General features: G+C 45.3%; 1 protein-coding gene across 1 annotated transcript; it reads right to left on the bottom strand.

The window, feature by feature from the left end:
* Positions 1 to 125: 125 nt before the first annotated feature.
* Positions 126 to 12,036, bottom strand: plaa (phospholipase A2-activating protein). The gene is made up of 14 exons (XM_061253269.1): positions 11,771 to 12,036; positions 11,086 to 11,279; positions 10,594 to 10,694; positions 10,342 to 10,462; positions 7,869 to 8,036; positions 7,201 to 7,336; positions 5,986 to 6,155; positions 4,073 to 4,224; positions 3,134 to 3,353; positions 2,459 to 2,524; positions 2,153 to 2,224; positions 1,947 to 2,054; positions 1,354 to 1,521; positions 126 to 823 (listed from the first exon to the last, which is right to left on the bottom strand). Exons 1-14 carry the CDS (start codon positions 11,917 to 11,919, stop codon positions 255 to 257), a joined length of 2,394 nt encoding a protein of 797 aa, XP_061109253.1. The 5' UTR covers positions 11,920 to 12,036; the 3' UTR covers positions 126 to 254.
* Positions 12,037 to 12,493: the final 457 nt, after the last annotated feature.

Here is a 12,493-nt window from a genome sequence, read left to right as displayed (position 1 = left end):
AAAAACAACATTCTGAGCAAATGCAGAGGAGGCCAAAGCCAATAAATAATACCTAAAATAACCCGCAATTTTACTGCAGATTGAAGGGGCGAGAGAAGGAAAACAGGACCCGGCTGGGATAATGCTTCAGTTTTCGTTGTTCGGTTTTATTGCAGCACATGCGTGAAACAGTCGTCGACAACCGTCAGTTTATTCAGATAAATATACAAATAGAAGGTGTGTGTTTGGAGGGTCAGGGATGGGGGTTGGATGAATCACTGCAGTTCGTTCAGCACTAGCCTACAGCACTCCCCCACCTTGGCGGGCTCTGACACAGACGTGTACCTGGCGATCTGGGACTTGACCCCCAGCGACTGGGCCAGGTCCTTGGCGGTAGGGTCCCCGGAGACAGTGGTCCCCAGGGCCACCAGCAGGCGGAACACCGCCTCCTTGTCTAGCGCCCCCTCCAGGACTGAGCTGGCCATGGACAGGCACTGGGCCTTCCCCTCAAGGTCAGCCTGGCCGTGCAGCCCGCCGGCGTAGTTGAGCACCAGCGTCGCCAGGGCGATGTGGATGTTCTTGTTGCACACGCCCTTCAGCTCGGTGACCCGCGACATCACCGCCTCCCTCTGCGTCATCAGCAAGCTCCGCCCCGACGGGCCCGAGAAGCAGTTGCACAGAGTCCGGAGAGCCAGCATCTGATTGGCCGGCCGGCCCTGCGGGCCCAGCAGGCTCAGCAGGTGGTTGCAGAACTGGACGCCCTCCGTCTCTCCGCACAGGCTCGCGTTGACCACCGGGTGGCGCACCGCCAGCCGCAGGATGTCCAGCACGGGGAAGACTATATCTGGAACACCACACCGGAGGAGAGTGAGCGGCCAGCTGCAACGTTTGCCTGTGGCGACTGGCCTATTCTAGGGTCAGCGTACATCTGTGACATTGTTACAGACGTAGTCTACTGACGGGTTTGTTGCTAGAGGCGACCAAAAACCAGACCAGGGTCAGTTGCGTAATTGTTTTGGATTCAAATACTTTCCTATCCTTTACTGAGCTAATCTGATGTACGGGAACCTGTAAAGTACTATCAAAAAGGGGCAGCCCCCGCCTTCTGGTCTTCTTGGTTGGCTCAATTGCATCAGGCAAGATCAATCGAGCACAGTTTTTGAATCCAAAACAGTTACATTTTTGACCCAGGTCTGTCAGTAACTAGGACAAACTGAGAGTGTACCTGAATAAATAGGGAGATGGCTCTTTATATACGGCTTAAAGCTAAATATCAGCAGGTATAATGTAATAAGTAAATAAAAGCTAAACACCAGCAGGGATAATAAAGTAAATAAACGGTCAGGCTGGGTTGACATTGGGAACTGCCCTGACCTTCAGGCCAGTGGGAGGTCTTCCACAGGACTCCAATCTCCTCCTGGGTGGGCGTCTCTGAGGACTTGAGGTCGCAGACGTTCATAAGGAGCTTCTCCAGCTTCGCCATAATGTCTTCCGGAAGCTTCTTATCCTCCGGCGCCCCACCGTTCAGCTCCTTAAGCTTGGCTGCCCAGGGCGAGAGGGTGACATTGTCACAGATAGCAATCAACGGGCATAAGTCTTGCAACTTGAATCCATGCACAAACCGGCTTTAGCATTCAGCTAACACTGAATCCAGGCACAAACTGGCCTTAGCATTAAGCTAACACTATGTGCACACAACCAGTAGCATCAAGCTAACTCTCAATCCATGCACAAACTGGCCTTAGCATTAAGCTAACACTATGTGCACACAACAAGTAGCATTAAGCTAACTCTCAATCCATGCACAAACTGTTAATATATCGCGAACTCTTGCTAGCTGCACATGGCACTGTAGATTTCCTATCCGAGTTTCCACAGGTGACTTGTGTTTATAGTTTGTGTCACTGCAGAACAGGAATGGGTTCAGATTGCCCTTGGAAGACCAGCGTATGGCAAAGGCTTTTTACCAAATATCTGTGTGGCGTTGGCCTGCTCGAAGGTGACGGCGTCTGTTTTTGGGAAGTAGATGTTGGTGGGGGTCGGACGAGAGGCAGCAGAGGAGTAGGCGCTTCCACCTGGGGGAGAGAGACGAAAGAGAGGGGTCTGTGTATAAACGCCTCGCTCTGTGTTTCTCCTGGTTTCTAAGCAGCAATTGGGGGGTGGGGGGTCTCACCTGTGAAAGGGTCTGCTACTCCTGTGGGGCCCGTGGGAGTCGGGTCTGATCCGGGAATATAGCGCCCAGAGCCTGGGAAACACACACACACAGACACACACAAACACACACACACACACACACACACACAAACACACAAACACACAAACACACATATATATATATATATATATATATATATATATATATATATCGAACAGGCTTGCTTTTATGTCTTAAGTGGTTTAACACAGTATGACATCCGGTATGATGTCATATATAGACTATGTAATGTAGTGTTAAAAAAGAAATAATAATAAGACATACCTGTAAACGGATCGGCACCAAAACCTGTTCTACCGTCAGAGGAGCCAGGAATATAGCGCCCTGACCCTGGGGAGAGGGGACAGCTTTAGGACAGGAGCACAGCACACAAAGCAGCCCTCAGCACTCTCCCTCTGCAGGTGCTAATACAGGGCAGACTGCTGGCATATAAACCAGGCAAAGGCTCCTGTATTATTTAAACATACTGAGTATTTGGACCCGCAAGGTCAGCGGTTCGAATCCCGGTGTAGCCACAATAAGATCTGCGCAGCCGTTGGGCCCTTGAGCAAGACCTTTAACCCTGCATTGCGCCAAGGGAGGATTGTCTCCTGCTTAGTCTAATCAACTGTACGTCGCTCTGGATAAGAGCCTCTGCCAATGTATTTAGTGTGCATGTTTCCCACAGAGAATGCAGTGGGTATTGTTCACAAGAAGCCCAATTGTTTCTCTTAACCTACCAGCACATTCCTCTTTTCTATTAAATTTAAATGCTATTTAAATGTTTTTTCTCATGCAAATGTAATTACATTAAATCAAATGCATCCATTTCCTTAATGTCAATTCAATGACATTACATTACATCAAGTACATTGTTATGACTGAACCATTCAATCATGTTGCTGTATGCAGTAATGAACACACGATGACATCATCATTGTGAGGACGCACTCCTCCTACCAGTGAAGGGGTCGGCTGCACTGGGCGGGGCCGGGCCCAGGGTGTGGCCTTTGGTGTTCTCGATGATGAAGTTGGCCACCTGGTCCAGGAACATGGGGCTCAGGTCGTTCTTCTGCAGGAAGTTGTGCGCGACCAGCCAGGGGTCGTCCGTCACGTTGTAAGGCAGCTTCATGGAGGGTCCCCCCTCGTTCATGTCGATGGTGAAGACAAAGTCGTATTCCTGTGAGCGCGCACACGCGCGCACACACACACACACACACACACACACACACACAAACAGAAACACACAAACACACACATAATGAGGAACAACCCTTTCTGCCTATGCTGAGAATGGAACATACATCCAAGCCATAGGTCTTTAATTTTGTCATGTAATCATGAAAATAAAGGTTTTAGGGTTTTGAAAAATGTTAAACAAATTAAAGTTACTTCAAAGCTTTGCAAGAACTACTTGAAGACCAAATAAGAGTGTTGCACCTCAACCCCATTGAATATTTATGGGGACACTTGAGGACTGACAAAAGCTAAGCATTCGGTAACATCACAAAATACTCTTTGGAATATTGTCAAATAATGCTGGAACAACATTGATCATCGGGTTTTGCACAAATTTCTGCATGCCAGCTCGAGAGCACGCTGCCATTAAAACAAAAGGGGGACATACCGACCCTAAGAAATTCTGAAATCCATGTAAATTTCGCAAAGATTCAACTTTTCACTCAAATTATTATCCTGATGACGTATTTTGTAATTAAAAAGTCAATATTAAATTAGAAAAGAACACAAAACTGAAGCATTTTCACAGGTGGACTCCCCACTGTAATTGTACGTGTAATGAAGTAATGCAAATGGAGGCGCGTGTGCTGTTGTGTGGTATAGGCACGCGCTGCTTGTGGGGCATGGCGTGTTTGGTGCTGTCCTGGTCACGTTCCTCACCTTTCCCTCATACGTGGTCTTGCTGGAGGAGGCCTGGGACGACCCCCCCACCACGTCCCCAATCTTCATCCAGCGCCCCTCGCTCACGCTCCACTGGTAGGCCTCCACCTTCTGCCCTTCTTTGATCAGCCGTGTCTGCCCGTCCCGCGTCCCTGTGCCCACGCAAATACCCCCGCGTCAATCGCACCAGAGCCCCCGCCTGCTCACTTTATAAACAATACTAGAGCCCCACACTGCTCACTTTATAAACAATACTAGAGCCCCACACTGCTCACTTTATAAACAATACTAGAGCCCCACACTGCTCACTTTATAAACACTACTGAAGCCCCACACGGCTCACTTTATAAACACTACTGAAGCCCCACACGGCTCACTTCATAAACAATACTGAAGCCCCACACTGCTCACTTTATAAACACTACTGAAGCCCCACACTGCTCACTTTATAAACACTATTAATGCCCCACACGGCTCACTTTATAAACACTACTGAAGCCCCACACGGCTCACTTTATAAACACTACTGAAGCCCCACACGGCTCACTTTATAAACACTACTGAAGCCCCACACGGCTCACTTTATAAACACTATTAATGCCCCACACGGCTCACTTTATAAACACTACTGAAGCCCCACACTGCTCACTTTATAAACACTACTGAAGCCCCACACTGCTCACTTTATAAACACTATTAATGCCCCACACGGCTCACTTTATAAACACTACTGAAGCCCCACACGGCTCACTTTATAAACACTACTGAAGCCCCACACTGCTCACTTTATAAACACTACTGAAGCCCCACACTGCTCACTTTATAAACACTACTGAAGCCCCACACGGCTCACTTTATAAACACTACTGAAGCCCCACACTGCTCACTTTATAAACACTACTGAAGCCCCACACTGCTCACTTTATAAACACTACTGAAGCCCCACACTGCTCACTTTATAAACACTACTGAAGCCCCACACTGCTCACTTTATAAACACTACTGAAGCCCCACACGGCTCACTTTATAAACACTACTGAAGCCCCACACTGCTCACTTTATAAACAATACTAGAGCCCCACACTGCTCACTTTATAAACACTACTGAAGCCCCACACTGCTCACTTTATAAACACTACTGAAGCCCCACACGGCTCACTTTATAAACACTACTGAAGCCCCACACGGCTCACTTTATAAACACTATTAATGCCCCACACTGCTCACTTTATAAAGACTACTGAAGCCCCACACGGCTCACTTTATAAACACTACTGAAGCCCCACACTGCTCACTTTATAAACACTACTGAAGCCCCACACTGCTCACTTTATAAACACTACTGAAGCCCCACACGGCTCACTTTATAAACACTACTGAAGCCCCACACGGCTCACTTTATAAACACTATTAATGCCCCACACTGCTCACTTTATAAACACTACTAAAGCCCCACACTGCTCACTTTATAAACACTATGAAAGCACCAGTATGCAGTACTGTCGCACCAGTGTCCTTAAACAAACTCTCAACAGGTAGAACACAGTTGAATGGTCCAGTGGGACTCTACCTGTCTGGTTTAGGTGTTACAGAGGGGATGGGAGGGTTGGGGCCAGGGGACATTACCCGTCTGGATTAGGAGGTACACAGTGGACATGGGAGGGTTGGGGCCAGGGGACATTACCTGTCTGGATTAGGAGGTACACAGTGGACATGGGAGGGTTGGGGCCAGGGGACATTACCTGTCTGAATTAGGAGGTACACAGTGGACATGGGAGGGTTGGGGCCAGGGGACATTACCTGTCTGGATTAGGAGTTACACAGTGGACATGGGAGAGTTGGGGCCAGGGGACATTACCTGTCTGGATTAGGAGGTACACAGTGGACATGGGAGGGTGGGGGTGGAACAGTACCTGGCTCGTCCAGGTGTTCCCTTCCCGGGAGGTCCTCCACCTTGATGTCGCCCAGGTCCCCGGTCTTGGGGTCGATGGTGGCTTTAGAGAGCTCCTCCTCAAAGGCCTGCAGATCCTCAGCACTGGCCACACGCTCGTCTGCCTCGGTGAACACCCTGATTATCCCATCACTGCACAACACAGAGGAGCGCTGTTTAGACACACACTCACACACACACACACACACACACACAGAGAGACACAAACACACAGAGCAGGACAAACGCTCGTCTGCCTCGGTGAACACCATGATTATCCCATCACTGCACAACACAGAGGAGCGCTGTTTAGACACACACTCACACACACACACACACACACACAAAAGAGAGACACAAACACACAGAGCAGGACAAACGCTCGTCTGCCTCGGTGAACACCCTGATTATCCCATCACTGCACAACACAGAGGAGCGCTGTTTAGACACACACTCTCACACACACACACACACACACACACACACACACACAAAGAGAGACACAAACACACAGAGCAGGACAAACGCTCGTCTGCCTCGGTGAACACCATGATTATCCCATCACTGCACAACACAGAGGAGCGCTGTTTAGACACACACTCACACACACACACACACACACACACACACACACACACACACACACACACAGAGAGACACAAACACACAGAGCAGGACAAACGCTCGTCTGCCTCGGTGAACACCATGATTATCCCATCACTGCACAACACAGAGGAGCGCTGTTTAGACACACACACACACACACACACACACACACACACACACACACACACACACAAGAGAGACACAAACACACAGAGCTTGCCACACGCTCGTCTGCCTCAGTGAACACCCTTATTATCCCATCACTGGACAACAGAAGAGCTGTGCTTGTACACGCACACAAACATACATGCGCGCACACACACATACACAGACACGTATATATGTATATGTATATAAACACACGCTCACATACATACATGCAAGCACACACACACATACACACGTATGAACGCACGCACACACACAAGAACACACGCCTGCACACATTGTACGCTCGCATTGTAAACACACGCAGACACAATTTGAGCACCATGATTTTCCAGGGCGCAGTCTCCAGTCTTGTACGGCACCGTTTGAAAAAGCTTTAACTTTATTTAAATCTTAGAAAGGGTTCAAATGAGGTGGGGCATACCTCGCCCCGACGACTATATCCCCATTGGGCAGCACACAGCAGCACCACACCGATTGGGCAGGAAGGCGAATGGTCTGGGCGCACTCCCCTCCCTTCCATATCCGCAGGGTCCGGTCCTCTCCCGTGCTGATGAAATCTGTATCGCCACGAAAACAGTCACAGTCGTGACACCTCACTCACTGTTTGCCCATTGCTGGCCCAAAGCGGACAGGCTCCCCCTCTGAGCTTGGTTCTACTCAAGGTTTCTTCCTGTTAGTCAGGGAGTTTGCCGTTCCCTAGGCTTGTTCTGAGGGGGTCTCATGTGTGGGCTCTTTGTAAAGCTGCTTTGTGACAATCTTGCATCGTAAAAAGGGCTACACAAATAAAATGTAATTGAATTGAATCACCTTGTCTCCCAGATACACTTGTGTATGAGGGACTAAAGCACAAAGGGAAATGTTGAACACAGGCACTCAGAGATTTCACTATTCTCAAAAATTCACAAGCAATCTTACAATGGGAGAGAACAAGATTGGTGACATTCCTTGTTACACTGTTCCTGTAAGAGTATTGGTGCCCTTTGCTCTTACACCTTTTACCTCTATACACTCATGCACATTTTCATAAGTCACTCTCGATAAGTGAGTGCAATGTTTTGAAATAAAAAGCACCCTGATAATGATCCATACCTTGGCCATTAGGACACAGAGCCAGGCTGTAGATGTAGTTGGTGTGGCCGTTGTATACCTGCGTGCACTCCCCACTCACAAGCCACCGCCTGATGCTAGCGTCATTGCTGCAGGAGAAGAACTCGGTGTCGTTGATTACCGCCAGGCCCCTGACGCAGTCCTCGTGACCTGTGAATGCAATGGCGTGTCAGACAGATTCTCCTCCTCAGGAAAATGTATATATCCAAACAAGTATTTGCCTCCTTTATACACATTCTCATAGTTAGAATGCTTGTTAGACTGTAACTCTTTAATACAAGTAAATGACTGTTCTGATTTCACAAGTCCTTAACTACAAGTTTGATAAGGAGCTGTCAAGTCTACACATTTTAGAAATTTTAGAAAGCTATCATGTAAGCTAACTTTTACCTTTTTCAATATGCTGTCTTTTTATCAGTACAAAAGAGTAATTTTGCTACAACTTTTCAACAGGCCCAGTGTTCCCCAAGCGCCGACTGCCGGCTAAATGGCTCACGTGTAGCTAGCCGGCTACTCTATAAAACATAATTCCTTAAATATATACAATGGTATCGTAATTATAAAATCAGTAGCCTAATAATTCAACTGCATTGTCACACGTGCTAGCTTCATGTGTCAATTAAACTTCTTTTTTTCCAGATTTTTCCCTTTTTCTCCCAATTTGGTAGCCAATTCTACCCCATCTAATCCAATTACAGTTAGTGTTCGATACACCGCCCACAATCTAATCGAACCGCAGTCCTCGGTGTGCAACTGTAACGAACTGCAACCGCAAGTCCGCTGCATCTCAGCCTGTTGTGCCACCGCGGCTCCCAGCGCCTACTGATGCTCTCAGCGCTGACAGCACGTCATTTTCTCTGCGAACGCGATGTAATTTAGTCACATAATCACAATCAGCTTTGAATTTGTTGTATTTTGGCCAGTTCACATATTAGCTAGCTAATGTTAATGTTAACACATTAAGTTCTATCAGTGTTTACCCGGTTAGCAAACTACCCTCAACAGTAAAATAGTTGTAACTTTAGAATAAAGTAAACCATATTATTACACAATCCCTAAAGTTCGTTAGTCGGCCTACTATCCTATATCATAATCAATTTCATCGCTTAATGGCTAGCTAACTTTACAATGGGCTATTCTGACACATTCTTGAACAGTTTTCTGACTTTGGGTAATGTGATCTTAATTAACATTGATATCAATCAGAATATAGCCTACCGGGCACCATTTACAACAAAAGGTCAATTTCACAATTTCCCACACAGGCTAACAGTGGACACCGACTTCCTAAAAAGGAAGGCAGATCCCGGAACCCGACAGCAGACAATAACGTGCTTCGTAAAGAAAACCGTTATAGATCACTTACCTAACGTTAAGTGTAAGATATAGATATCGTAGATCAATTAATACATTTTAAAGATATTTTGTGCACTCAGAAATCTGTCGATCACGTATGAGACTTCAGGGGCTGAAATGACACATCAGTTCCCAGTCTCTGAGAGAAGCTTAGCAGAGCATTGGTGTCTCTTGGGAGAGTCCAATGGCATAGGTTTGATTTTGACATTGATAGGCACACAAATGGAGGATGTTCGCAGGGATGTAACCCTCACTGGAAGCTGAGGCGTTTAGCATTTACAATAGACTTCTGATCGCCATTTCATGTCATCAATTTATAATTATTAATTTATTAATTAATTCATTCATTAATTTATAGATAAGTGTGGTGGCCAACACACTCATTAAGAGACACGCAGACAGCAGGGGTGTAGCACGTTAATGAATATTGGTGGGATTAATTAATGCCACCAATACAAAAATGTATTCAAAATACAGTGGTGTCATGTTCCAGTTTATTCTCCTTCGCATGTCGCTGGCATCTGCACACACACCTTTGAAGGTCTCTTTCAAAGATGCTCCAAATACAACAATTTGCAACTCATCAATATACTAAAAATAATAGTTTAATTCAACAAACATAGGCTAACTGTTACCCATACAATTAAGCCATCTCCCACAATAAATAATAGTTTGTTGCTGGAGATCAGATATCATTTCAAAAGCTCTCAAAAAATAAGTAGGCCTAAATGATCCCATCTACTCACCACTTTATTTTGTAATGAATTTGTAATCAGTTTATTTAACTGTGTACTCAGGAAAGTACCATAGACTGAAACATGTGCCTTTTTTCACTTTATTTATTTAAGTACTTTGGTCCTGCAACTTTCTAAAAAACCTAAAACATTATTATAATTATTTTTATAGGGACCTCTGTTTTGCCCTCTGGTGAATCAAATTAAATTATGAATGTTTTTGCTTTGCTTTTTCCCCTCACATGATTCTTACATTCTGAAATGTCACTTTCTCGCCCATTTAACCCAAGCGTTGAGCAAACCTGACACCTAGTGGCCAGTTTTGAAATAAACCATGTCGGGTTACCATGGACCAACGCACTCACCAGTGAAAGTCCTCTCGCAACGTCCTGCTTTCCACAGCTTGATGGATTTATCGGCTGAACCAGACAGCATGAGGCCTTGTTCTGGCAGGATGACCACCGCCCAAACAGCAGCTGTATGCCCCTGTGGTTCGGAGGGAAAAAATCACTTGAGTTAAGGCCAATTCACACAACAGCGTTTATGCAAACAGGAAAATCTGACCGAGGAAATGTGTTTATAATAGCAATATATTATACAAAAGAGCAGATACATACCTGTAGAGTCATCATGCACTTATCACTGAGCCAAACCTTCGCTGTAGTGTCCCATGAGCCGCTCAGTAGAGTCCCAAATTTCCCAGAAGAGAGACTACAGACTGTAGACAAGTGACAAGTCAGGTGAGCAACTTCAGAAGTACCCGTATGAACGCTATGAGGCGCTAACCTTTCAATGAGCTCACCATCCATATATTACAATTTAGTAATTTGGTAGAAGCTTTTAGCCAAAGGAACATATAAAAGTGCATTTTTCATGGTAAGCAAAGATCGCTAACCGTAAGTTTGTTCAATAAAATGGTCGACTGTTGGACAAACTTGCAGGTTAAGTTCGTCATAACCAGAGCATCAAACCCCCCAGAATCTTATGTGACAGGCTCAGAATACACACCACAAAACCACACTGCCAGCCCAGGCATAACGCGTACAGGAAAGGCAGGACATGAACTGATGCTACACAGTGTAACCAGCGCGATGGGCTGCAGTAGCTACCTGTGTTTTTGTGTCCCTTCAGAATGAAGAGTGGGTCAGGTCTGTCCAGTGAAAAAACACAGATGTTGTTGTCGTTTCCACCCGTGGCTACAAGTCCCCGTGGGTATGTGTCATTTGGAGCTATGATGCACACGCAGGACACGAAGTTTGTGTGGCCGTTCATGCAGTGCATTTCTGTAAACCCCCTATTTGGACTGAACACACAAACATACACCGATTGAGACAATTGTGTTATAAGCAATTAAGAACATAAAATGAACTAGCTATTACAAGTTACATAGAAGTACATCTATCGCCAATTTTGTCCTCGTGGATATTAGTCATTGTTCATGACCTAGCTCGCTATTATTCAACAAACTTAATAACGGAAGTACAAACGGCCATTGCTCTAATCACGATATTCAAAAATAAAAATAATAGAGACTAACTAACCAAATAACATAGCGCAATTGCTGACGTTAACCAATGGGATGTTGTAAGCCAAGTTAATTTCGATAAGTTCTCTAGTTGGAGTTAGCTAGCTAGCTAAATACAGCCAAGTATTTAACCGGCGTTGGCACAAACAAACTTTTGGCACTCATGATTATAGCTACTTATATGACAGGTTAAACGAAGAAACAGATAGCTAGATGTGGTTGATTTTTTAAGTAACGTTAGGATCGACAGTCATCACCTGTCAATTTACCTTGAATTGGGTACCCAGACCCTACCCGTTCTGTCCCTAGATACAGACACAAAGGCTCCTTCGGGGAAAAAGGCGGCTGCAAGTCCTCTTACATCCATTTCATGCCCAGGAATTGAGCAACTTAACCTATATGTATTATGAGAAGCCATTCTTTTCAATCGAACAGCACAATGGTTCAATTTACAATAAATGTTCAAAGCAAAAGCAACCAAACAAGGAACTGACACAGCAACAGCACAGCGGAGGAAGTGGCTGAGATACCGGTGTGGTGCATGATGGGTAAACAGCGAATGAAAATAATGATTATTAAAACTAAAATTTAATTGATTAACAAATTCCATATGACATATACAGTACTATATAGATAAATATTTATTAATTATTTTAACCAAATGAACGTTTTCGTTAGATCAGCCAGATGACGCCACTCATTATGCTGTATCATCCTTATATACAGTCTATGGTATCATTACGTCACGAAGAGTTAGCTAATTCATGACATGACTTGAATTATTTTTCTTTGGTAACTGAATACTGCTCCTCAATATAGTACCATAAAAACAAGTTTGATCTTACTCAATCAAATATACATTCTGTATTGTATTTTATATTAGAGTCTTAGGTTCTGTCTCCTCGTGTGTTTGTCCGGCGTCCCTATAATTTACCGCCAGTTTAATTGATCCCACTACAAATAAAATGTAGTCAGCTAGATGCATTCCGTTA

The sequence above is a fragment of the Conger conger genome, chromosome 8 (assembly GCF_963514075.1).
Source record: "Conger conger chromosome 8, fConCon1.1, whole genome shotgun sequence".
NCBI classification, from domain to species: Eukaryota; Metazoa; Chordata; class Actinopteri; order Anguilliformes; family Congridae; genus Conger; species Conger conger.
Note: the sequence above shows the minus strand (reverse complement) of the source record. Positions and strands in the feature narration are given on the sequence as shown.

What these genes read in the sequence shown, in the direction of transcription:
- plaa (XM_061253269.1), bottom strand. Translation starts at nt 11,919, where the DNA reads ATGGCTTCTCATAATACATATAGGTTAAGTTGCTCAATTCCTGGGCAT. An exon ending in GATATAGTCGTCGGGGCGAG is followed by an intron (nt 6,156 to 7,200) that starts GTATGCCCCACC and finishes TGTGTTGTGCAG; the next exon opens with TGATGGGATAATCAGGGTGT. An exon ending in GACCTCCCACTGGCCTGAAG is followed by an intron (nt 824 to 1,353) that starts GTCAGGGCAGTT and finishes GTGGTGTTCCAG; the next exon opens with ATATAGTCTTCCCCGTGCTG.